The sequence below is a fragment of the Leopardus geoffroyi genome, chromosome C3 (assembly GCF_018350155.1).
Source record: "Leopardus geoffroyi isolate Oge1 chromosome C3, O.geoffroyi_Oge1_pat1.0, whole genome shotgun sequence".
NCBI lineage: Eukaryota > Metazoa > Chordata > Mammalia > Carnivora > Felidae > Leopardus > Leopardus geoffroyi.
Genome location: NC_059338.1, coordinates 25,849,190 through 25,875,407, shown reverse-complemented (window position 1 = coordinate 25,875,407; position 26,218 = coordinate 25,849,190). Strand labels below are relative to the sequence as shown.

Below are 26,218 nucleotides of genomic sequence, written 5' to 3'. Positions count from 1 at the left end.
CCTTCCCTAACACAGAGGAGTCTAGGCACCGAGGAGGGCTGCCCTGTACTGGGAGTGAGGTGACCCGGGCAGGAGGTGCTTTGGAGGCAGAACCCACAACAGCTGGTCGCCTGGGGCCCTATTTAGTCTGAGACAGTCAGAGGGACTATTTCATGGGGTCCCCTCTACCCATCAAGACACCCACCCACCCCACCCCTGCACCAGGTACCCGAGAGAATAGGAATATAGATTTTAATTGTTGTGCTGCTGCTGTTAACCAGAGTGCAGTTAATCCATCCTTCGTGGATTTGGATGCCACAGTGTACATGAGAAGGTTTTGCCCAGAAATGCGCTGGGGCCGCGGGTGACAAAAGGGTGAGGGGAGGGTGGCGGAAGGAGAAAGTGAGCGAGGGGACGAGCGGGAAGCAGAGCCTGGGCTGGGCGTCTGCTGCTTCCCCATCGTTACGTTCCCGTCGAGGACCCGAGAGGCACGGGTCCTTCCTGGCCGAGGCTACTGACCTGGACCAGTCCCTGTGAACCTGACTCCAAGGCCAATTCTTGCTGAGGGGACGGGGGCTAGGGCAGGCCCACGGCTGACCACCAAATGGGGAAGGGATATAGACCAAGGGAGAAGCGAGGGGTTTGGGACTCCTTGCGAACCTTCTCCGTTTTCCATCCCGAGGGACCCTCAAACTAGTTCAGAGCTGGGGAGAGGACAGTGATAGCAGCTGTCTTCGGCCCTGCCCACCCCCTACCCTGGACACGGGGGGAGGTGGAACTCACAGGAAGGGGAGGTAGCCAGTACTCCTGTGTCTTTCTCTGCCTAAGCAGGAAGCGGGGACTCTCCTCAGAGTTCAGCTGGCCTCCAGCTGGAGGCTGGCTGAGTCCCTGGGACTTCGCATGGTTTCCTGGGATGGGTAGGGTTTGGAGGCGGAGGGAGGTCCCTCAGAACCCCGGGGCCTGACCTCACTAGCTGCTGACAGGAGCTGGCATCCTGGGAAGTCGCCCACACTGCTTTGACGAGACCATTCCTCTTGTGGAGTGTGGGCTGATCCGGTCCGGGGCACAGGCGCTGTGCTGAGAGCTAGGAGTCAGAGACACACAGGGCTTCCACTGCGTCGCTCAGACCCTGGTTGACGCCCCCCACAGCCAGGAGGCAGTTCTTGACGACAATGCTGGAGCAGGCACAGCGGGGCGTGGGCATGGTGGGGAGGGCCTCCCACTTGTTCCTCCCGGGGTGGAGCGCCTCGGCTGTCTCCAGGACAGTGGGCTGGTTCCCTGAAAGCGCCAAGGGAACCGGACCTTACGAAGAAGTCCAGCCCCTCATCCATGCCCCGCAGCGCCCCCCCCCCCCACCCCCTGGAATCCACAAGCAGAAGCCAAGGGACTTTAGTTCCTGAGCTGCAGAAACGCTCCTTCCCTACCCTGAGCCCCTGCTCGTGTCCGACAGCCACTTTGCCCCTCCTGCCTTCTCTCCGTCCTTCCGTCTCCTCCAGAGGAAGGCTTTCTTTCCTCACCCTCTGCTTTTACCAGAAGTTTCTAGTCACTCCTGCCTCTCTTTTGCCTTTTACTAAAAATCCGCTCCCATGGGTTTGTGAAGCCCAGCTGGGAAGAGGGGTTTTTGAATGATTTGGGAGAACGAGGTAGGCAGGCAGTGCGCAGGCAGCCGGTGCCTTCTCCTGCTCGGGCACGGTGTCAGGTAACAGCCTGGGAGCCCCATCCTTACCAAGTCCTCCGGCCACTATGACCCGTCCACTCAGAGCGCCGGCCACAAAGTCTGCCCGCCGCTTCCTGAGGAAGAACGAGCGTTCCATCTTCAGCCATCCCCCTGTGGGCCGTGGATCACGGCAGGATAAATTTAGAGAGAGTGAGACGCTGACCTCCCCCACCAAGTACACACCGAGTCCCCAGGGCTCACATCCTGGGTGGGCGTCCACCCCATCTAGGCTTTGTGCTCAGGGCATAAACTACGCCTCCTGCTGTTTGAAATGATGCACTCCGGGGCCTCTACACCTTCTCCCAGGCTTGCTACAGTCCAAGGAACCATAATCCCCTACAACCAATCACCTTGTTCTAACCTCTGTTCTCAAGGTCTCTGAGCTGGAGAGGAGGTTAACTAGAGGCAGTGAGCGCGGGAGTCGGGATCCTTCTGTGTCTGCATCGGTAAAAAGCTGGAAAAGCCCTCCCTCACTGCGCCCTGCCTCAATGTCGTAAGAAGAGAAAATGGGAAAGGCTTTGATAAAAATAACCAGCCAACCCAGAGGAGCCCTGTCCAGAGGAGAGAATGCGATCCCAAGAGGAGGCCTGAGTGGAGAGGGCTGTTCGGACCCCTGAAAGGCTCACCCCCCTGGATCAGCGGCCTGGGCGGGCGCATGGGATGGGGACTCAGCCAGAGGGGGGTGGGCGGCTAGAGGCTGGTGCCCTGCTCACCTTGTTCCATGTCGAACACGTCCATCGTCCGGAGGAACTTGGGCTGCCGGTAGAGCCGACCCTGCCTCAGGCCCCCCAGGCTGTACAAGCGGTCATCCAGGGTCACAAAGCTGGAGAAGGCCCGCTTACAGGGAATGTTGGGGAACTTGGTCCAGGAGCGAGTCTCGATGTCAAAAACCTCAAAGGCGTTGACTGCATACTTGGACTGTCGTCCCCCTGGAGGCCAGACCAGGGTTGGGAGGGGAGGGGGAGGGGAGGGGGGTTGGGCCAGAGTAAATCCCTGAGGGCGGGGGGCTGGGCTTCCCCTTTCCACATTTACCCAACCACACAGGGAGCTCCCTGCGGGGTAAGGCATCGGTGATTACCCCCAAGGAGATGCTCAGCACACAGACACTGACCGCTTCCTGTGGAAACTGACCCAAGGGAGAGAAGGAGGGATAGATATGGGACAGATAACCTGTCCTTACCTAGCACATAGATCTTGGAGCCTCGGAGGAAGGAGGTGGCAGCATATCTCGGGGTGGGCATGGGCGCTAGTGACACCCACATGTCCTTGAGCATGTCATAGTGTTGGAGGTGGTTGTGCGGACGGAGGTCCAGGCCCATCCCGCCTGCCGCATACACTCGGTAATCTAAGGAGAAAGGCCACACACAACCCCTGGCTCAGCTCACGCACACTATGAGACAGGCCCATCAGTAATGACCTACCAGGCCAGGCCCCATCAACCCCTTGCACACCAGCACGGAGGCCAGGCCAGGTTCCCAACCGCTGCTGTGCCAGGGTGAGGTTGACGGAACCATGGAGAGTCTCTGCCATGGTTGAGCCTGAAGCCATGTCAGGCCTGAACGCCTCGATGTCCAGCCCGTGGCGGAGCCTCTCACAGGGTAGACTGCGGTGGAGTCGAGGCCTGGACAACCCTTTGCGGGTTTTGTCCCCTCTACACTCCTCTCTCCTGGGCAGCCAGAGGGGATGCCAAAGAGGAGGGGTAATCCTCTGATGTCCTCCAATAGTGGCCTGTACCTTAGGCACTCCCTGCTTGGAACTCTCCAGACCCAGCAGGAGCCTTTGGAAATGAGGTCAGCCCTGCTGTCGCCGGCCCTGTGGGACCCTGGACTGCTGCTGATTCTTTCTCTGTCTGCCATCCCCGTGGGGGAATGCCATCCTCCTTCACACATGAGGAGGCCTGTGGGCTCCAGAAGACATCCTGAGCTAGATGGGATAGGGTTAGGGGTGAATGAGGGTGAGGCTTTGGAGGAGAGAAAAGCGGCCCCTTTAAGGAACCCTGCCAGGGCAGTAAGCTGGGCACTCTGAGAGGAGAAGTGAGTTCTCTCCCTTTTTCTATTGCTCTTGGTTGCAGGTAGCCTTTCAAGGCACACCCCTGACACAGGGCATCAGAGAGGATGAGCGAGGCACCCGCGTTTCCCTGGGCCTCACCCCAGTGCCTCCTGCAGCCTATCAGAGACACAGCTTCCCCTCCTCCCCCAGCCCACAAGCCACTCTTCTTCCCAGGGACCCACCCCTGCCCGGGATTCTATCTCCCAGTAGCTGGTCCTCACTGCTTCCAGCTCTAGGAGACCTTTATTCTGTAAGGGAATTGCAGGGAGACTACTATTTCCTTCTACTGAGTACTATTTCTAATCTTACTGAACAAAGGAAAAAAAAAAAATCCTAACCTTAGCCTGCGGCCAGGAGACTGGCCTGCTAATATTAGAAGGACTTCCCTTACACAAGCTCCGCCTCTCCCATCCCTGTGTCACCTGAAACACACGTCCAGCCGACAGCCCTCATTCCCGCCACACCACTGCTCCTGTGCCAGCTCTTAATCATCCCTTCGGGTTCGCCTGGGTGTCCCTGAACTGCAAAGCGGGGCTGAGAGCACCGGCTCAGTACCGCCCAAGGTACCGGCTCACCCTGTTCACCATGCGTTATGGAAATAATCCTTGTCGGTTTCTTCCAAATAGAGAATTTGGTCATCTGTGACCCCAGCCTCTGCTTCCGTGTCTGCCACACAGGCATGTGAAAGCTTATTAAACTAACTCCTGAACCCATTCAATGCCACAGTTAAGAGCCCAGACTCCATCATTACTCACCAGCTGTGTGACCTTGGGCAAATTATTTAACCTCTTTGGGCCCCACGTTGCTTCTCTTTAAAATGAGGATAATAATAGCACTTATCTCATCAGATAGGTTTTTGAAGATCAAAGGGGCTAAAATATATAAAGCACCCGTGGTAAGGATTCAATAAACGTTAGTTCTGTCTTTCAGCACCATTTACTGAAGCCTGGGAACAAAGGAATACCCTTTCCCTCTTTTTCCCCATGGGCCCTCCGGCTCTTATCCTTACTGATGGCCTGTGGAGGCCTCACTGGCCACTACCCTGAGGGATTCAGGCTTAGAGTTTCTCACTGGTCACCTTCATTGATCAGACTCCGACTTCTGAAGGTAGGGGCCAGACCTTCTGCCTCTTTCCTTCCTCCCTGGGACCTGGAAATGTGCCAGGGGCACAGCAGACCCTCCAGAAATCCTGGCTCCTGATCTACAGTAGACCCCACAGGCAAATGGGATGGTTTTGCAAGAGAGGGAGGGAAGGTTGCATCCCACCGAGGCTGTCTGTCTGAGCTGCACTTGGGGTCTTCTAATTCCTGTTGGACCATTTCCCATAAAACCCTTTGTGTTTCGGCCAAAGAACTTTTGGAGCCCACTCTACGCTCTGGGCTGTACCGGGACCAAGGAGAAAGAATGAGGGGTTTTGAGAAAGTGAAATGAAGATCCAGTAACCTCGTGGTCCCTGCATGCACCCCTTGAGAACTGTGAACCTGGGCGAGGTGCTGTAGGAGCACAACCCTCAGGAACATTCTAGTCTCCATTCACTAGTATCTCTGAGACTCGGAGGCAGAAGGGGAGGTTGAGGGTAGTGGGAAAGGCCCCGCAATCAGGCCTCAAAGCCCCACCAGAGGGGCCTAGTGATGGTACGGGGATGCAGTGAACACCCCCAGGACCCCAAATATGTGTCTGGAGGTGGTGTCCCTCGAAGGCAGATTTCAGGGGATGAGGTGCTATGGGTGGGAGGCTCCTCGTTCTGCTGAATGAAGGGGTCTGTGGAGACCCTGCACTAAGTCTCCAGCTCTCCTCTCTGGCCAGGCCTGCCCAGCTTGTTGGCAGGAGGCTGGTGGAGTGGAGTTCTGGCATCCCATGAAATTACTAGACACTTCACCTACTGAGTCTGTTTTCCCATCTGTAAAATAAGGCCTGTGGGTCTCTAGTTTCCGTGTCTATTGTAGGGATCAAATGGGATCAGGATTGTGACAGTGGGCCCCCAACTCAGTGTTAGTTCCCATCCCTCTCCCCGTGGTCCCCCACGCCCTTCTCTCTTCCCTCCCTCAGCCCTGGCCCCACTCGCCTTTGGCCGTGACAGAAATGCCCATGGCGGCCTCACGCAGCACGCTCCTCTTCTTCCACTTGCCCTCATCGATGTTGTACATCTCCACGACCTTCAGGGGCAGCTGATTGGTGCCCACACCCCCGATCACCATGATCCGCTTCCCCAGGGCGGTGACGGCCACCCCGGCCCGGGCCGTGGGCAGGGGCGGCAGAGCGGTCCACTGGTCGGCCTCGGGGGAGTAGACCTCAAAGCAGTCCATGGGGATGCCGTTGTCGTCACATCCCCCGATGGCATAGACCTGCCCCCCGGTCTCCAGCAGGGAGCAGTAGACCCGGCGGCTGGGCAGCGGCGCCAGGCGCTTCCACTGGAAGTCCTTGACGTTAGGCACCTCCATGGCAGCCCCGGGGGCCCCGCCCGCCGCGCCCCAGTGCCCGCGGAGCGCCACGGCGCCGCCGGAGGTGCGAGCCCGGGGGGCCGCCCGCTACTCCGCGCCCCCTCTCGCCGCCTCCATCTGGCTCCCGTCCGCCGGCTCCCGCCCGACCCCGGGGCAAGGGCCCCGACGCCGGCCAGCGCTTCACAGTCCCTCCAGACTGCGCGGTCCGGCGGCGTCCGCGCCTGGCCCTGCGGGAGGGATGGGACGAATCAAGGGCGGTCGGGGCCCCGCGCCCTCGCCTCCTCGCACCGCCGGCGGGGCGGGCTGGCTCCCGGCTCCCAGGTCCTGGCCAACTTCAAAGGGAAGGCGGCCGAGGGCGCCACCCCGCGGCGGCATCGCGCCCCGCAGCGCGGTGTCCCCCGCCCCTCCCGGTCGGCGGCTCGGACACCCGCGGGGCGCACGGCGGGCGGGGGCTTTCCGGGGCTCGCGGCGCCCGGCAGCCTCCCGGCGGAACAAGGAGTTAACACCTCCGGGCGCCGCCGCCTCTCTCCCCCCGCCCCCGCTCCCCTGCCCGCGCCCTCCCGCCCACGCCCCCGCGCCACTTACACAGCCAGGCCCGAGGAGCGCGGCGGCGAGGCGTAGACAGCGCATCACCCGGGAGCGGGGAGCCCCCCCAGGGCTGCGGGGAGCTGGGGACAGGGCGCGCTGTCCTTCCCCAGCCCGCACACCGCTGTCACACATGCAGACGAGGAGAAGGAACGAGCAGCGCGAAGGAGAAGCGGAGCCGCCCGGGAGGAGGAGGCCCGCCAGGCTGCTCCACGCACATCCCCGCCCGCAGCCGCCACACCTGTGCAGGAAGCCGCGTGCGCCCGGCGACGGCGGCGGAGCAGGCCGTGACCTCTTTACATAAGCGCTGGCAGCGTCCGCCCGCGGGGGAGGGGAAGGGCCCCTCGGGGAGACGCTCACCTTGTCTACAGGGTCAGAGAGGCGGGGCACTGGAGCCAAGTACCCAGATGACAGGAACCAGACTCCTTCCAGCGTGGGGGTGGGCGGTCTGTGAGTGTTTGTTTTGGATGAAGAGGCGGAGAGTCCAATTACCCAGTTTATCTACAGTACACAGACCCAGTTCGTGACAGGCTGGCTCAACAGTCAGCTTTGCTTTGGGGGAGGTATTATCAAATGGTTTAACCTCATAGAAACAAGTTATGTGGGTGTGACCCGGGGAGACCTGCCCCGGGTGCACCCAAACATAACGTATACACCGACCTGCACACACGTAGGCAGAACTTGCACATCACCCTACCCTCTCTCACCCGGAAACTGACATATTCACGGAGTAACTGACAAAGGTACAGACATGTGGATTCCTAACTGGAGACACCCACATAGACAAACACATAGGGGGACCCCCCCCCCCCCCACACACACACTCTCTCATCCCTTTTTCACACACCTTGGGAAGGGGAAACCCGGTCGTTCAATGTTGGCACTCAGCACCAACCCACAGGGCTTACCAAATAGTTTCTCCAAGCCACATTCTCAGCCTTTTCAGGACAGTAGACCCCCGGTAACACATCAGCCCATGACACCCGTGGGTCCCCTGGTCTAATGGACTTCTAGGCCGATGGGGTCCTCCTTCTTCTTGGTTCCCTTGAATAGAGTCAAGTCTCCAAACGCTCAGGTTTGGCAGTCTGACACCTGAGTTTGAATTCTGGCTCTGAAATTGTTTTACCACCCTGAGCCCCAATTTCCTTATATTATTTGAATTCATCTCTTTTTATTTGGAGATAAATTGTAGATTTACATGCAGGGGGAAGAAAGAGCACCATTTACCCAGTTTCCCTCGAAGGTAACATTTTGCAAAACTCATAGTACAGTAATATCACAACCAGGATATGGAAATTGATCAGTGAAGGTACAGAACATTTTCACCACAAGACAAGGGTTCTTTGTGTTGCCTTTTTATACCCACACCTGCTTCCCTCCCACCTTTTGTTCTCCAACCCCTGGCAACTACTACTCTGTTCTCCATTTCCCTCATTTTGTCTTTTCAAGAATAGATTAGTTAGATTAATAGAATCGTAAAGTATGTAACCTTTTGGGATTGACTAGGAACCCCACCTCCGCCCCCAACATAATTCTGTGGAGTTTCATCCAGGTTGTTGCTTGCGCCAGTAGGTCATTCCTTTTAATTTCTGAGTAGTGTTTCATGCTATGGATGGCTCCTGGTAGATTTTTGTGAGGATTAAATGAGATACTGTTTGTAAAACAGTTCAGTTTCTGGCACATAGCAAGGGCTTGGTAAATCGCTATTAAGACCATGGCCAGCAACTATTATCAACAAAATGCAGAAAAAGGGAAACGGAACAAATACAAACTTTTGCCCCTTGTTTAGAAATGACTTCCTGTGAGAAACAGAAGTCACAACTCATCTTAATATCTTGTGTTCTTGGCTTAGAAATTGAACTGCTTTTTTTGTTTGAATTCTCTGTGCTTACACAGTAAGCACCTCTAGAACCTTCAGAGGAAGGTTGTGTTCTGTTTTCTCTATTCAGTAAGAACTCATAAATTCCAAAAGAATGTGGTCTGAATTAATGAAGTTTTACAGGAAACGCCAACCGTTTCTCTTTCTTCCCAAGGATCCCAATCTGCCCGGAGGAATAGGGAACAGATCCTCGACCCCCAACTTGAACTGTGTTCAGAAGACCAGCACAGGGTGAGTAGGAAGACTGAAAGCCATAGGTCTTCCTCAAAGGGTCTCGTGGGGGACCCGTCTTCAGCTTCTTTTGTCTACTGAGCCTTTTACCAAAGCAATGGGGCAAGGCTCCTGGAGTCCCCACCCACCGCAGCTGGGGCAGCTTCCGAAGCAGTTGTACACAGTTCCATATGATGTTGTGTTTGCAGAACTCATCAAACTGACCTAAGTCCTCACACATCCATTTTCTCGTAATCTTAAAACAACCCTGGGAAAGATGACGGGGGCAGGTATCGGTTTCCACTTTTCACAGGTGAGGCAGCTGAGACTTAGTGAGGTGAAGTAACGGACTTACGACCGTCCGAGGGCCAACACCAGGGTCTAGTTTGTGAATTCCAAATCTAACCCTCTTCCACTTTAACACAGTTAGATCACAAATGAAAGAATTGTGTATTCCTAAGGACACCAAGCTTTTCAACTGTCACCTGGCTTCCGGCTTCTTGTCCAATTACACTGAAGGAAGGAGCCCAGGCCCCCAAAGGGTTCCGGCAACGGCTCTGCCCATTGCCATATTGTGTGCTGGGCAACATAACTGGGGAAGGACTGGAACCCAATCCCAGAATAGGCCCCCTTCCAGCCTAACGCTCATGTTCTGCAAGCACCGCCCTCCATGAGGACCGCGGGATCTAGGGACTCAGACCCTTGGAAAAGTACTGAGAATAGGATGCCTTTCAGGTCGTGGCCTGATTGCTTGTTCTGGAAGTCCTGGCTTCTCTCCATCTCCCCAACTCCTTCCCCCATGGCTCTTCCTCTCAGCCAGGTGACATCCTTTAATCCTTACATTGAGTGCACATTGAGGAAACTTGTAACCTAGCAACCGCCACTTAAGATTCCCTGAGTCACGGGCGGTTTCCATGCCTGGGCAGAGTGCACCCAGCTGGGGCCTGAAGGGGCACCGAGCAGAGGCGGGGAGTCCAGTGACCCCTTTGATTCCTCACCACCCCCTTCCACAGGGTGGCCATTTCCCTGTCGGGGAGTTCTTCCTCACGTCAAACCCAAATCCCTCTTGCTCTGAGACCTTGCAATCGCATCAGGCCTGGGTTTCTCTTCTCTCTTAAAAAGGCTTTGACTCTTTGCCTTGGTCACAAGGTGGCACGGGGAGGGGAGAGAAGCGGGGGAAGGAAAGTTGATGAAAGCCTCTAATGATAAAGCCTTTGGTACTGTGGAGTCTTTCTTTCTTATGTGATATTGCTGCGTCAGACTTGTTGAAGGGGTGCTCAGCTCCAGAAAGAGTCACTCGGTATTTTTTTTTTTCTAAAGTTGCACCTAGGATCTAGTACAGTCTCTTTTATACAGAATACAATGCACAGTTTGACTCGGTAGTGACTGGGTTTATTAGGTATTCAGCAGGGGCCCGCCGTCACCACCTTGGGGTAGCTCGTGGGGAAGCTGAGGGTGGGTAGGGACAATTTCGTCCCCGTTAACTAGCAGAGTCCCGGCGTGGCAGACCGTGGATGGAGGAGGTAGGTAGGGCCACAAGGGACTGGGGGAATCCCAGGTGCAGGGTACATTTTGGGGAGACAGGAGAGGGGAGCTGTTTAGTTATTAGAAGCTAGAACAGCTCCTTCTCCCTCCTCGGAAATACAGTTTACCTTCCTGTCGGGGGGAGGGGGGGGCGCACCTGGACGCCCTCTGCAGGGTACGGTGAGGGCTGGAAAGATGCATCTTGAGCTCCTGGAGGCCGGGATCACCTTCTCTCCTTAGTTCTTTGTCTGCAGTGCCTCACAGGGCATGGGGTAGGGGAAAGTGTGTGGACTCTGGCATCAGGCAGACTGGGTCTGAATCCTGCCTCGGGCCCCTCTAGCTGTGTGACCGTGAAGAAGTCACTTATACCCCTGACTCTCAGTTCCTCATCTGGGAAAAGGGGAATAAGAAAATCTACTTTCTAGAGTTACGGGCGGAAAGAGATGCCTGGTGCAGATGCTGGGCATGCAGGAGGTAGTCTATAACGAGTAGACTTCTTTCCTCCCTGTGTGACGACAAGTTCCTGCACCCTGACTTTCTGCGTATCCAGACCGGTGAGCCCAGACAGCAGGTGCCCATTTCACACAGCAGGCATCTCACCGGGGCCCACGCTCCTGTGCCCCACCGTGTCGGGGCCTACGTCTCGGACGGGATTTCTACCCTCTGAGCTCACCGAAATCTCTCCCACTAACTAAATTGCTTTCTGATCTGGAGAACAGCTGTCGCCCTTCCTGCAGAGAATCACCTTCTCATCCCTCACCAGAAGCCTGGCTGTGTTTAGGGGGTGGAAGTGACGATGGCTCATCCAATCAGAACTGAGGCTGCCTGTAGACCGAGGGAGGGGTAAATTCCTCCCCCACACCGAAAAGCCTCCCTGGGGCGTCCTCCCGCCCCGTCCCAACAGCAGCCCAGAAGAAGGATTTAGGGCTCCAGAGGACTCGGCTGGAGATGATGTGACACAGGTGCCGGCAGTCAGAACCATAATCGGCATCTGTTCACGTGGCACTGCCACCTTGGGGTTGGCAGTCTGGGGTCCCGAGGAATGGCCTCCTCCTGACCCTGCAGCCTTGACTAGATGGGCGGCGGAATCGGCCACCTTCCTGCTCCCTCCTCCCCCAGGGCAGAGTGGGGGGCGGGGCGTGGGGCCCAGAGGGACTCAGTGGGTATCAGTTAAGGGGTGCATCTGATGGAAAGTGCGGCTCAGGTATGTGATGGTGGGATGGGGGGAAGGGATCATCTTGGTTTTCAGACTCAGGAGCTGCATGATTTAGAAGAGTCAGGAAGCTGCCCCCTCCTCTGCTGTTTCATGCATAGAGATGAGAAGGACAGGAGCAAGCGAGACCTTCTCTGAAAGACCTCGGCCCCTGCCCTGTGCTGACTGAGGAGGTCGTAAGAGGAAATGGGACTTGGCATAAAGCCTGAGGATCTGGGTTATAAAGAGGGAAGAACTTCAGAGGCCCAAGAGCCTCAGAAAATGAAAAGAGCAGCATGAGGTGGGAGGAGAGGCCGTGGCTGCCCTGGGAGATACTGGAAATAGGTAAGACACGGGACCAAGAGCCAGGAGACTTCTGTTCCAGCCACGTTTTGCCCCAACTGGGCCGTGCACCTCTGGACCAGTCTGTCAAATTAGAAGGGAGAGAGAGGAAGAGCACAGCGGGCTTGAGGTGTCTCCCAGCTGGGTGTTCTTTACTCTGAGGGGTATCCGGGGTGTGAAGTCCCACAGGAAGAGTCACTTAGCCATGGTGACAAAGCAGCAGGCCCCAGAGTGGACATCCTCACATTCTTCTGAGTGGCACACACGCAGGGGTCTGGCTCCATCGGCGCTCACGGGCACCGCCAGCTACCCCAGGTTCAGTCATCAGACGGGACTTAGTGAGGGCCCTTGCTTGGCTCGGCTGTTCATTTGCAACAGCTGCAGCTTTTGCTGACAGGCTGGCTCCTTGTGGGCACTGGGCACCCACTGGAGGCCTACCCATGTTTCCTGCTGGGTCCTGACAGTTCTGGGGAGCCTGTGGCCTTTCCACAGGCTGCCAGGATAAGAGGCAGAGGACTCAAGGGTTCAAGTCGTCCTGCTTCTGGCCTTTCCTCTAAATGCAAAAATGAGGGGTGCCTGGGTGGCTCAGTCGGTTAAGCCTTCCGCTCCTGCTTTTGGCTCAGGTCATGATCTCATGGCTCATGAGTTCAAGCCCCACGTTGGGGCTGAACGGATTGGGATTCTCTCTGTCCCTCACTCTCTGCCCCTCCCCCACTCATGCGCACTCACATGCTCTCTCTCTTTCTCTCTCTCAAAATAAACTTTAAAAATAGATAGATAGATGGCGCGCCTGGGTGGCTCAGTCGGTTAAGCGGCCGACTTCGACTCAGGTCATGATCTCGCGGTCCGTGAGTTCGAGCCCCGCATCGGGCTCTGTGCTGGCAGCTCAGAGCCTGGAGCCTGTTTCAGATTCTGTGTCTCCCTCTCTCTGACCCTCCGCCGTTCATGCTCTGTCTCTCTCTGTCTCAAAAATAAATAAACGTTTTAAAAAAAAAAAAGATATCTTAAAAATAGATAGATAGATAGATAGATGGGGGCACCTGGGTGGCTCAGTCAGTTAAACGTCTGACTTCGGCTCAGGTCATGATCTCCTGGTTCATGGGTTCGAGCCCCGCGTCGGGCTCTGAATCGGAGCCCGGAGCCTGCTTCAGATTCCGTGTCTCCCTCTCTCTGCCCCTCCCCTGCTCATGCTGTCTCTCTCTCAAAAATAAATAAATAAACATAAAAAAATGTTTTTTAAATAAATGCGAAAATGTGCCCTTTTGTCCCGGGTCACCAAGCGGGAGCCTGGCTCATCCCTGGGGCCAATGTAGGTGGCGGGAGGGCGGTGCTTATACCCTGACCCTTCTAATGCAGAGGACAGCACAGCCTTTGTGGGGGCCTGGGCGGCTCTGCAGAGGGGCGGAGGGTGCAGGCTGGGAAGGCAGCAGCCACTCAAACACGGCTCCTTAAATGCCCATTAGTAAGTTAATATCGCCATTTCCAGAGCCAGCAACATCCTCCATTCTTCTTAATTAAAAAGAGCTCCATGTCCTGGCAGAGCTGAGAGAGGGCTCTGAATGATTTACACACCAGCCCCGCTGCTTCGGCTAGGAAATCAGCAAGGAAAATTGATTGGCAGATGGGCCAGCCTGCCTGTCATGAAGGGCGCGCGTGTGTGCGCGGGAGGGGCGAGGTAAGGGGGGCTGGCTGTCCTGCTGACAGGCTCCGAGTGAGCAAGGCCAGCCACTCCCCCCAGTCCCATAGATCGCAGCCTTCTGCCAACAGAGGGGCAGAAGTAAGGGGCAGAAGTAACCAGAAGTAAGCTCTCCTGCTTACTTCCTGCTGGGGTCCCTCATCCTGGCCAAACTATCTTTTTTAAAAAAAACCTTCATTTATTTATTTTGAGAGGGAGGAGGGGAGAGGGCAGGGGAGGAGCAGAGAGAGAGAGAGAGAGAGGGAAAGAGAGAATCCCAAGCAGACTCCAAACTATCAGCACAGAGCCTGAGGGGGGGCTCGGTCTCTCTCGAAGCACGTTGGGGATCATGACCAGAGCCTAAATCGAGAGTCAGAAGCTTAACCGACTGAGTCCCCCCAGGCCTCCCAGGGGCAAAACTGTCTTATCTGGAGGACAAAAGCTTGGGCTGTGAGGCGGTTATCCCATTTCCACCCAGGAGAGAAAAGGGCCACTCCTTAGAGGCTCCCCTTATTTCCAGATGGAGGCTGCTCACCTGCTAAGTAACATTACTAGCTTCTATTTGGCTATTAGCACTTACTTTGGGAGGAGGGTTTCTCAGGGCCCGCCTCTCCTTCTTTCTCTGCCTGTTAGCACCATTTTGTCTGAGCCTGATGGGATCCAAGGCTCTGGCCCCTTCATGGGGCTGGGAAGGGGCGGTGGGGGGCCCACAGGCTGGATTGCTGTGAGATGACACTAGAGAGCCAGGAGGTGAGAACAGTCACCCTCAGAGGCCCTGCCCCTCTTTGGCCTCTCCCTTCTAGCCAGGCCCAAGGGCAGCTTCTAAAACAGAGCAGGGGCACCTGGGTGGCTCAGTCGGTTAAGCGTCCGACTTCAGCTCAGGTCATGAACTCGCGGTTTGTGGGTTCGAGGCCCGCGTCAGGCTCTGGGCTGACAGCTCGGAGCCGGGAGCCTGCTTTGGATTCTGTGTCTCCCTCTCTCTCAGCCCCTCCGCCGCTCATGCTCTGTCTCTCAAAAATAAATAAATGTTAAAAAAAAATTTTTTTTAATAAAAATAAATAAATAAAACAGAGAGGCCTCATTCTCCACACCACGCCTCTGCTCACCTCCAAGAGCCCCTTGATGGGTGCCAGAGAGGCAGGGTCCAGTTCACCCTCCAGCTGGGAAGAGGGGCCGGTCCTCTACAGAGGTACAGAGTGGCTTTCACTCTGGCACGGCCTCTCCTCACCCCTTCCCCTTATTCCCTGTTGCTTCACATCACAAACACACGCGCGCACACACGTACATGCATGTGCACAAGCACGTGCACGCACACAGGCCCTCCTCCCCAGAGGTTCTGGAGAAGGGGCCGGGCGGAGGCATGTTAAAGAAGAGGGGTGGGGACTGTGGAACAGACAGCCTCCAGTGCTCTGCTTTAACCCCCACCTCTCCCGGGAGCCCGGCAATCTGCCACAACAGTGAGGTTGCCATCTGGTGTGGTGACCTGTGTTCTCTGTGCTAAAGACAGAGAGGAGGTGGGGAGGCATGGCAGACTAGTTGCAACGGCGCTCTGTGTGTGTCTCTAAGGACAGATGTCAGAGAGCCCAGGAAAGGGGGGAGACAGGCCAAGTCTCGGGTGAATCGGAGCGCCTGCCCGTCCTTACCAGCAGGCGCTCCTGGGGTGGGCTGAGATGCCCGGGGAACCTCACCGCTCTCCTGGTTGGGGAGAGAGCAGCAGGGTCTGAGCCCTTGAACCCCCTTCTAGAACCCTGGTCTCAGGCTCCCAGGCTGGATCTCTTTCAGGTGTCACATTCCCCCTCGTCCGAAGGCTGGGCTCGGGCCTGTCACCAGGAGAATGTGTTGGCCGGCTCGGTGCCCAAGGAGCTACTGGTTCCTTCCTGGACATCGCTGGGAAAAAGGAGAATGACACCTGTACTCGTGCCCTGACCTAATGGCTGGCACCCCGACAGAGACCACCACCAGGGACCCTATGTGTCCTTTTGTCCTTGGTGGTCCTGGCCCAGAAAGGGCTCGTTGCTTCCTTGGATGCCGTCCCTCTCCATGAGTCCCAGCCTTAGGAGTTATGTTCTGAGAGGTCCCCTGGTGCAGACTCCACAAAATCACAGGTGAAGGTCTCTTGTCAAACCTTCGGGGAGCGATTACTTACAGACCAAACCCAGCTCACCGCCTGTCTTTGTACAGCTAGTGATCTAAGAACGGTTTTTACATTTTTAGATGTTTGGGGGGGACAAAAATCCAAAGAAAAATATTTTGTGATGCATGAAAGTTGTATGAAATTCACATTTCAGTGTCTATAAATAAAGTTATATTGGAACACAGCCACGCTCATTCACTTGTGTGGTGTCTGTGGCTGCTTTCCCGCTACAACGGTGCAGTGGAGTGGTTGCAACAGAGAGCATATGGCCCGCCAAGCATGAAATATTTACTATCTGGCCCTTTACAGAAAGTGTTGGTGTTCCCCGACCCCTCGCCTAGGTTATTTGAAGGGAAAGCATGGATGCCACCTTTTTCTTGAGAACCTGCTTCTCACCTTGACCGGTTAAATTGGTCCAGCAAGATCTCGAGACAAGGGTAGGGAACTAACATTTGTTAGGCACCTACTGTATACCAGGCACGTTTTTCTGTTTATCGCATAATCTTTACAGCAATCTTGAGAGGAACGAGCACTAACAGCCGCTTACGTTGTGAAGGCGCGGAGGCTCCGAGGGACTAGGAAATTGGCCAAGATCTTATAGCTACTCAGAAGAGGATCCTGGATTCAAACCCCCAGTCTGGCTGTAGCCGAAGCCCGTATCCTCTCCAGGCCACCATGACTCTGAGATGACCTCCAGCAGCCCCGGAAGGGCCCACCCAAGTGGCTGCTGGTTTGGAGATCCGCCCCCTGAACAAAGAGGGGAATTGAGACTCAGGCTTTAGGTGCCCGGACTTCTCCTCAGGTGCCCCGCGCCTGGTCTCTGGGTGAGGGGAGTGTGGTCCACAGGCAGCAGCAAAGTGGCCCCAGTGGCGACTCCACATCGGCCCCTCCTCCCTCCTCCTGCCTGCTTCCTCCTCTCTTGCTATCTATTTTCATCACTTATTAGCTTTTCTTCAGGAAGGTTCAATTTGCATTTAAATAGAAAGCCTCCGGAATGGCCCTGATATAATGTTAAGGTGCTAATTACCGATTCATTCTTTTTTAAATATTAAGGCACTTCAGTTCATCTCAGGGGTGATGGAAGGCAGACGGAACGCTTGGTGTGGAGGGGCAATGGACGTTGAGCTGTTTACTGCGAAGCACTTACAACTCCCCGCCAGCAGAGGGCAGAGAGGAGGTGTTCTGCAGACCCATGGGGATAGCGTCTTGGGAGCCTAAAATCAACCTAAAAAAAACCCAGCAATAATCCACAGCAATTGTCTCACAGCAATAATCCTTGAAAGAAGCCAGAAGACAGCCAGCGGGACGGAAGCTGCTAGTGTGGGACACAGGGACACCCTCAGGTTGCCAGTTTCGTGAATTGCTTGTAAGCATTTCAGGGCAGGACCCATGCCTGTCTTGGGCACACCTCTTTCCCATCACCGAGCCTGCGGTGGGTACTCCAAGAACCCTGAATGAATGACTGAATGAGTGAGTCCACCAACCAATCAATTATGAAAGAGATCATTCAGCTACTATTATGAGTCAGGCATTGTACTAGATGATTTTCACAAGCCTCCTCGTTAAATGATTTAGTCCTTTGCATTTCCCCCAGAGCCGTGTAGATGGTCCACGAATTCTCTTTCACCTTGAAGAACAGGACTTTGCATTTTACCTACTGATTTAAAACGTCATATTCCCACGCGATGGTCAGTCACGATAGTAAGTAAGATTGGGAGGGAAGTCAAGTTCCAATATTCCCCTTTCATAGGTGAGGAAAAAAACCTGAAGCAGGTGAAGAGCCTCAGAGCGCCCAGGTGGGAGCTCAGCCAGGACCCGGACCCTGGTCTCAGGCTCCCAGCCTGGGTCTCTAACTTGCCCTTGGCCCCAAGTTGCTGGGGAGTCCAAAGTGCCGCCCAGCTTCTGACCAGGCTCCGTGCTTGGGCCCCAGGCAAGGTGATCACTGAGCTGGCGGCCAGGAGGCCTCTCTTTTCCTGCCTCCGCACCTTGGCTTAGTGCTTCTCTGCTGCATACCTTCCTTCCTGCGTGTCGAAATCCTACTCATTCTTCAGGGCTCGGCCTCAATGCCACCTTTTCCAGGAGCCTCACCCTATCCCTGCAGGTGACAGTAAGCTCTCCCGTGTTCCCATAGAACTTTCTGTAAGCGCCACTGTGTTAGTACTCAATGACTGCCTTGCACGGTAATAACCATCCCCGATATTCTTTACACATTTTATAGGATTGAAAACATTTTTTTTAAGTTTATTTATTTATTTTGAGAGAGACAGAGCAAGTGAGATCAAGGGAGGGAGGGGCAGAGAGAGAGAGGGAGAGTCCCAAGCAGGCTCCCTACAGCCAGCGAGGAGCCTGAGACGGGGCTGGAAACCGTGACGCCCGGAGATCATGACCTGAGCTGAAACCAAGAGTCGGACACTCAACCGACTGAGCCACCCAGGCGCCCCTATAATTTCTATAACAGTAATAATAGTTAACAAGCGTATGGCGGTTGTTACTGTCATGAACTGACCTAAATTTTATGAGTGTGTGCAAGTGGAATTTAGCCTGGAAGGCAGGCACTATTATCATCCTCATTTTACAGGTGAGGAAACGGAGACTGGAGGGGCTAAGTGACCTGGCCAAGGTCATGCATCCACAGTAGGGTACCGAACCCAGCGTGCCTGACCCGGGAGTCTTCGTACGCATCTGTGTAGACGTCCTTTCATTCCCACCAGATGGAGAGCATTTAAAAGCAGAAACCGTGTCGCGGGTCATTCGTGTTGCTCTTCCAGAGCCAAGCACGACGACTTGTATGTAGTCAATATTGAATACCCGGAACTGAATTCAGACCAGAAGCCAGAAGTCTTGGATATTGGCTGTATGTCAGTCATTCTGTGCCCTAGACACTGATCTTTGCATTTTACTATCTGGGTTAAAACCGGCTGGGAAGGAGCCCTGAACTTCAAAGCCGGAGAGGCACAGCTGAGGAAGAAAGGCGCTTTGAGACCCTCTCCTCTCCCCACTCTCCCCATCTCCTGCCAGCCTGTCTGGGCCGAGCCATCCCCCCAACCCCCCTCCCCACCCCGTTAGCCCACTGCCTGTCTCCCCAGCGGCAGGCACCACTCGGCACAGACAGATAGAAATGAAACTTACCTGACCCGGGGGAAAAAGGATATCAGGTGATCATCTGCCAAAGACAAAGGAGGGGAAGGGGCTGCAGAGGGTCCCTCAGGGGTTGGCTCCGAGGCTCCTCCTAGGATCCCCAGGGTCCTGAGGGCTTCTTCCACAATTCACAAGTCCACGGCTGCTGCCTCTGGCCAAGGAGCTGGGATACAGTCGGGCCCGGCTGCAGAGAGCCCCACCCCAAACGCACGGAGGGAGGCTCGGGGACCCCTGAGCTCCAGGAGGCCTGACCCCCCACCGAGAGGACCCCAGCACACTGGCCAGAGCCCTGGCGTCTTTGCCTGCCTCCCCGGCGGCCGCGCCTGAGCCGCCAGGGCCCACTCTGGAAGGGGAGAGGGTGAGGGGGCGGACACGCTCTCACACACAGACAATAACTGCCATGGAAACTAACCAACAAAAAGAAGATTTAGGGAGCCGGACTCCTCTGCCAGATGGGAGAGAATGGAAGCAAGAGAGAGTGGGGAGGGCGTTTCTGCACCGGGCAAACGCCCACCTTGGCCCTAGTCCATTTATGGCAGGTTTCCTCCCTCTGGGGTGGGGGTGGGGGGCTGTGGGCAAAAGGCACCGGTGGTGGGGTGACCTTTTTGTGCCCCAAATAGCCACCCATGCATACCTTTGCCTTTCCATGCTTGGATGGGGCATCAGCGTTCAGAGAGGGTAAGCACCTCCCTCAGAAACACTCAGCATCGTTGGCGAGGCCAGAGGCGTTCTACCGGGTCAGGCTGAACCCTTCAGGGCAGTTTGGATCACTTTGCTTGGAGGGATGGCTCGCAGAAGTTTCTTAGATGAAAAGTCCAGTATTTCAAGGGATTAAAAAAAACAAGGCTGCCTTTTAAGCCTGGCTTCCCCTGTCCATGAAGTTAAGCAGAGCGTCTAGACTAGAGAGAAAGCAGGCGAGCAGGACTGACACAGATGTGGTACATGTGCTTCTCCTTTCTAGGACTTTGAGTTGGGGGGGGGGGGCTGGGGGGATGGGGAGGCTGGGGGGATGGGAGGGCAATCGTCTCTCTGGAGGAAAAGAGGATCTAACGAGGGGAACATTTTTGTATTCTCTGAGCAGGTACTATTGGGGTAAGAATGTAAACCGAACACCAGATATCCACTCCCCCAACTCTTTAGCTGTGAAACCAGGGGCAAGTTTCTTCGTCTGTAACATGGGACCAGTGAGGTTTCGGAGAGGGTTAAAGGGGGGAATGTGTCTGATGCCCTTAGAACAGCACCCGGCAGGGGCGCCTGGGTGGCGCAGTCGGTTGGGCGTCCGACTTCAGCCAGGTCACGATCTCGCGGTCCGGAAGTTCGAGCCCCGCGTCGGGCTCTGGGCTGATGGCTCAGAGCCTGGAGCCTGTTTCCGATTCTGTGTCTCCCTCTCTCTCTGACCCTCCCCCGTTCATGCTCTGTCTCTCTCTGTCCCCCAAAAAATAAATAAACGTTGAAAAAAAAAATTAAAAAAAAAAAAAAAAAAAAAAAGAACAGCACCCGGCATATAGTGACGGCCATTGTTATTGCTGTTTTCAGTCTTCCTGGTCCTCTGTTTCCTCAGCAATAACACTGAGATAGTAACACCGGTCTGTCTCATGGGAGTTAAATGTGAGGATTAATTATGAGATCATACTTGATGGGGTGGCTCTAAGGGTATAAACGTTTGTCAAAAACCATCCAACTGTGGATTTGACTGTATATAAATGACACCCGGATTTTTACGTGAGTTTAGGTAACTAGGTTTGTCAGTCACGAACATTTCAATGCAGGCAATACTCACGCCCTCATTTTATTTTTATTTTTAAGTTTATTTATGTATTTTGAGAGAGAGAGAGAGAGAGAGCAGGGGAGGGGCAAAGAGAGAGGGAGAGAGAGAGAATCCCAAGCAGACACCGCTCAGTCAGTGCAGAGCCAGGCACGGGGCTGGAACTCACGACCTGAGCTGAGATCAAGACGCAGACGCTTGACCGGCTGAGCCGCCCAGGCACCCCCATACTCACTCCCTTCTTAGGCACTGGCCTTCTCCCCATAAAGAGAGGAAGGAGAGTGAATGATAGAAGTTGAAGAGAAGGGTTGCCTAGGGAGGGGGTGCTTATTATGCACAGGCCATATTGATGATGTAGGTGACGGGCCGCCTGTGGAGACTCAAAATATTCTGGATGTTTCCTGTGGCTTGAACATCAATTTCTCAGCTGCCGAGGCAACATCTGGGTAGCTGAGTTGCCGTTAGTGACGCGGCTCCTCGTTTCATAACCTCGTATGAGAGAGCGAATGGCACTCTGGTTTGCTTTAAACATCCGTCCCAGGAGCCACGTCATCATCACGGCCCCTCTGCAATAACTACCCCTTTGTCTCCCAGACTCCCCTCTGAGCTGCTCTTTGGCCCCTGAGCAGAGTGGCATGGTGACCATTGGCTGCAGGCTGTCACACCTAATGAAGCGTTGGCCCGGGGTGACAGCTGTCCATCAGAACTGTGTGCCACATTAGAAACGCCTGAGAGATCGCTACGGCCCAATTAAAGAGAAGGGGTGTGCATGTGCGTGCGTGTGTGTGTGTGTGTGTGTGTGTGTGTGTGTAAGGTGACTGAAGGGGGTGGAAAGTAGAATGTAATTAAGAATCAAGTGAAACTGATCCCTGGAGACAGATTACAGACCACAGGCAAACCGCTTGCCTAAAGGAGAGCTGCTTGGGTGAGGCTGGAGATTGGTGCCATGCTGCCGAACGGCCCCAAACCAAAGGGAAGCTTGCCGATCCCTGTTTGTCCTGTGGGGCGATGCCTATCAATAAATGACTTCCACAATCCATAATCTGAGAATAATGTGAGACTCAATTTGTGATGATCCGTTCTAAGCAAATATTTGGAGGCTCTGGCATGATGTTCACCTCCGGGGGCAGGGAAGAGAAGGGGAAGAGGCGGGACCGTGGAGCACAGGTGGCCATTAAGAGGACAGTAGCCCTAAATGACAGTTCCCCGTGTGAAATCCTGGGGACGAGGAGGCCTGGTGCTCAGCCCAGAACCTTTCCGATGATGAAAACGACTCTTTTGGCAGTGGTCTGATATTAGGTGATGAAGTTAAGACAGCGTGTTCCGGTTGAAATTAGCAAGCTGGGGTCCAGGTTAAAAAGCAAACAAAGGAAGGCAGCCCGGAGTCAGCTGGGGTGCTGGGATACAGATAAGTCACAAAGCTGGCTTTATCCGCAGGTGTCAGGATTGATCAGCCCAGGGTCTATTTCCAAGGCTCTTCTCTACTCAGCCACCTCCCCTCCCAAAAGAAAGAGGCCCAAGCTGAAATATAAAAAAGGTGCGGGATCTGAAATCCTGCCTAATTTAAGCTCTGCTCACAAAGAAGGCCAGAGAGCACAGGGAGGGGTGGAAATCAAGTAAGTAAATGTCAGCCCTGTGGTTGGGTAGAAGCCATTAGCCAGGCAGAGCATCCAATTAGAAGGCATTGAATTAGAGCAGTAAAAGAGGGGGCCTGACATCAGAGGGCACGGCGGGGAGGGCCGGGCGAAGTGGGCAGGAGGGAGCACGAGGCAAGGCAGCAGTCGGTAGAGAATTAGCGTAAGATGTGCAAATGGCGGGAGCAGATGCCTCCCAAACGACAGAGCCCCCATCCAGACACCCTTCATAAGATGCCCACACGATTCCTTTGTCCTCCCCCAAATCCTGTCTCAGGGAGCCCCGCCATCTCACGGCCTCTTTTGGAAAAGATTTCTCCCTTCCGCCTGAGCCCAGAGACAAAATGGGTAGCTTTCAGCCACTCCAGGGTTCGCACAACAGACAAAGGAAGGGAGCAAATCCCTTGGCAAATAGTGCCCGGGAGATTTCATTTTTCCACTTTTCAATCCAAACCTACTCAAAGAGATTCAGAAATACAGCTGTCTGCTGCACACGCGAGAAACGGGAACTTTGTTCGCATGGAGGCGTTTTCGTTTAATGCTGTAATAATTCTTTTGTAACGTGTTTGCCAAAGTTAAGTCTTTTTTTTTTCTTTTGCGTAAGCTCTGTTCCTTTGTCCAGGGGAGGAAAAGATGAACATTTCTCCCTTTTCTCCTAAATTGGAAGATTTCAGATTAAGTCTCTTAAAAGCCACATATGCCCATGTGCCACTGATTTCCAGGATTGAAGTGGGAGGAAACCCACTCTGAAAATGAAAAGAGAAAGTCGCTCTGATTTAGGATAATCGAGTCTCATATTTCTCACTTAAATAGCTAACGGGCACCTCACAAGCACAAAGCAGGAATGGTCTACCAGAGGTCAGGTATGGTCTGTGTGCTTAGGAAGCTTCTAGGCTTCTGAGGGTATAAAACACAGGACTTAGGGGCACCTGGGTGGCTCAGTCAGTCAGGCGTCTGATGTGGACTCAGGTCACGATCTCATGGTTCATGAGTTTGAGCCCCGCGTTGGGCTTCGTGCTGACAGTGCGGAGCCTGCTTCAGATTCTCTGTCTCCCTCTCTCTCTGCCGCTCTCTCTCTCTCTCAAAAGTAAATAAACAAACATTTTAAAAAACAACAAACCAGCAAACAACATAGGACATACATCTCCAGAGTGGAAGGAGGCATGTGTTAAGTGACACATGATTGGTCTGCTCTTCGGGAGTGGAACGGAAGAAGAAATCATAGTTATCTGAGAATGCCAGAGAACACCTAGTAAGAGAGGTGGTCTTTGACCCAGGTCCTCAAAGGGGTGTCAGATTTGGGCGAAGAAGAGTGGAGGGCATTCAGGCAGAGACAAAGTAGATCCACGTTTGCAGACTGACCATAGATTTTCAGATGAAATACAGGACATCTGGTTAAATTTGAATATTTACATACGTATACTAAAAATTTATTTGTCATTAATCAGAAATTCTGATTTACCTAAGGGCATCCTGTATTTTTTATTTACTAAATCTGGTAATCCTGTGACAGGAGCAAACGACCACTCTCCCAGGTCAAGTCCCTGCAGTATTCCAGGTGCTTAAATGTGTTATTTGTGGGGCGCCTGGGTGGCGCAGTCGGTTAAGCGTCCGACTTCAGCCAGGTCACGATCTCGCGGCCCGTGAGTTTGAGCCCCGCGTCAGGCTCTGGGCTGATGGCTCAGAGCCTGGAGCCTGTTTCCGATTCTGTGTCTCCCTCTCTCTCTGCCCCTCCCCCGTTCATGCTCTGTCTCTCTCTGTCCCAAAAATAAATAAACGTTGAAAAAAAAAATTAAAAAAAAAATGTGTTATTTGTTACCCACTGCAACGATCTCTACGAAGGCAGCGCCCATTTTACAGGTGGGGAAACGAAGGTTTACAGGGCTTCAGCAACTTGTGACTCTGCTCAAACAGCCAGCGGCAGAGATGATTTCACCCTCAGCTGGACCAGCTCCCAAGATGCCTTGCGAGTACCAAAAGGCCAGGGGAGGGGAGGGGAGGTGGGGGGAGGCAGAGCTCTCCTCTGAGCAAGGGAGTGAAATGATCAGAGCAGCGCTTGGAATGCTGATCTGGCAGCAGACTGCAAAATGGGTTTGGACCAGGTGGGGGGATGGGAGAGAAGGACGCCATGCAGTTTTCCTTTCTACGGTGCTTTGCGGAGCACCTGCTAGGCACCAAGGGCATGTTGATGAAAAGGAACAGCAAAGTCTTTGCCTTATAGCCTAACAGATTGACAAGCAACTGATTTCGATAAAGGGTGAGGGGTTCTTTTTTTTTTTATGTTTATTTATTTTGAGAGCTAGAGAGGACATGGGGTGGGGTGCAGGGAGAGAGAGAGAGAGAGAGAGAGAGAGAATCCCAAGCAGGCTCTGTACTGTTTGCACAGAGCTTGATGCAGAGCCTGATGTGGGGCTTGAACCCACGAACCTCGAGATCACGACCCGAGCCGAAACCAAGGGTTGGAGGCTCAACCAACTGAGCCACCCAGGCGCCCCAAGGGTGAGGGGTTCTATGAACGAGGAAGTTGGCCTACTTTGAAGATTGTCCAAGTAGCATACTTGAGGGGACAGGAGGGTTGAATTAGAGTCATGGAAACGGGCATGTACATTGCTTTTGTAAACCAATATATTTAGGGCATGACCAAGTGATTTAATTCTTAATTATAAGGATAGTTGGAGGGGAGTGCCTGGCTGGCTCAGTCGGAAGGGTGTGCAACTCTTGATCACAGGGCTGTGAGTTCAAGACCTACATTGGGTGTAGAGACAGCTTAAATAAATTTTTTTTTAAAAAGGAGAAACATAGATCATTAAAATCCAGTGATCCCTCCAAGTTCTAATTACATGCTCCCCCCTCCTCCATGGGCTGTGGACGTATTTGTGTCTATTCAGACACCAAACAGTAAAGCATAGTGGCTAAGAGTAAAAGCTCCAAAGACTTAAATGTAAAAGCTGCAATTATAAAACTCTTAGAAGAAAACGGAGGGATAAATCTTCGTGACCTTGGATTAAGCAATTTTTTTCAGATTTATTGAGATACAATTGACATACAACATATGTAAGTGTCACATGTATAAGTGATGATATGTATATATTGCCAACTGATTACCACAGGAAGATTAGCTAACACCTCCATCGCCTCACATAATTACCATTTGTTTTGGTGGTGATAACATTTAAGATCTATTCCGTTAGCAACGTTTTTTAAAGACTTTATTTACTTAAAAAAAATTAATGTTTATTTATTTATTTTTTTTTTTTTAATTTTTTTTTTTCAACGTTTATTTATTTTTGGGACAGAGAGAGACAGAGCATGAACGGGGGAGGGGCAGAGAGAGAGGGAGACACAGAATCGGAAACAGGCTCCAGGCTCCGAGCCATCAGCCCAGAGCCCGACGCGGGGCTCGAACCCACGGACCGCGAGATCGTGACCTGGCTGAAGTCGGACGCCCAACCGACTGCGCCACCCAGGCGCCCCAAATGTTTATTTATTTTTGAAGGAAAGAGAGAGAGCATGAGCAGGGCAGGGGCAGACAGAGAGGGAGACACAGAATCGGAAGCAGGCTCCAGGCTCCAAGCTGTCAGCACAGAGCCCAAAGCGGGGCTCGAACTCACGAACTGTGAGATCATGACCCGAACTGAAGTCGGACGCCCAATAGACTGAGCCACCCAGGCCCCGCTCCTAAAGATTTTACTTTTTTTTTTTTTTTTTTTAAAGTACTCTCTACGCCCAACGTGGGACTTGAACTCACAACCCTGAGACTGAGAGTTGCAGACTCCACTGACTGAGCCCGCCAGGCGCCTCATCTTAGCAACTTTTAAGTATGTCATGAGGCACCGCTAACTATAGTCAGGCAGCTGTTTTGTGGCTATGACACCAGAAACAGGAGCAACAAAGAAAAAAAATCATTTGTTCGGTACTTTATTTCTTTTTCCTTTTCTTTTCTTTCTTTCTTTT

At 53.7% G+C, this 26,218-nt stretch overlaps 1 protein-coding gene across 6 annotated transcripts; it reads right to left on the bottom strand.

The window, feature by feature from the left end:
- Nucleotides 1–217: 217 nt before the first annotated feature.
- Nucleotides 218–19,216, bottom strand: KLHDC8A (kelch domain containing 8A). Of its 6 annotated transcripts, none has more exons than XM_045456273.1 (7): nt 18,857–19,216; nt 6,772–12,002; nt 5,811–6,413; nt 2,877–3,041; nt 2,410–2,625; nt 1,706–1,807; nt 218–1,257 (listed from the first exon to the last, which is right to left on the bottom strand). In XM_045456273.1, exons 3-7 carry the CDS (start codon nt 6,184–6,186, stop codon nt 1,064–1,066), a joined length of 1,053 nt encoding a protein of 350 aa, XP_045312229.1. In that variant the 5' UTR covers nt 6,187–6,413; nt 6,772–12,002; nt 18,857–19,216; the 3' UTR covers nt 218–1,063. The 6 variants fall into 6 exon arrangements, with proteins under 6 accessions (XP_045312229.1, XP_045312230.1, XP_045312232.1 ...); XM_045456274.1 differs by having other exon boundaries at nt 6,772–7,272; XM_045456276.1 differs by having other exon boundaries at nt 6,772–7,219.
- Nucleotides 19,217–26,218: the final 7,002 nt, after the last annotated feature.

Bases quoted from the DNA above. Each gene is read 5' to 3' on its own strand.
- KLHDC8A (XM_045456273.1), bottom strand. From the start codon at position 6,186: ATGGAGGTGCCTAACGTCAAGGACTTCCAGTGGAAGCGCCTGGCGCCG. The intron at 3,042-5,810 runs GCGAGTGGGGCC...CTTTCTCCTTAG, and splicing joins CATTTCTGTCACGGCCAAAG to ATTACCGAGTGTATGCGGCA. The intron at 2,626-2,876 runs GTAAGGACAGGT...TCTGGCCTCCAG, and splicing joins CTCCAAGATCTATGTGCTAG to GGGGACGACAGTCCAAGTAT.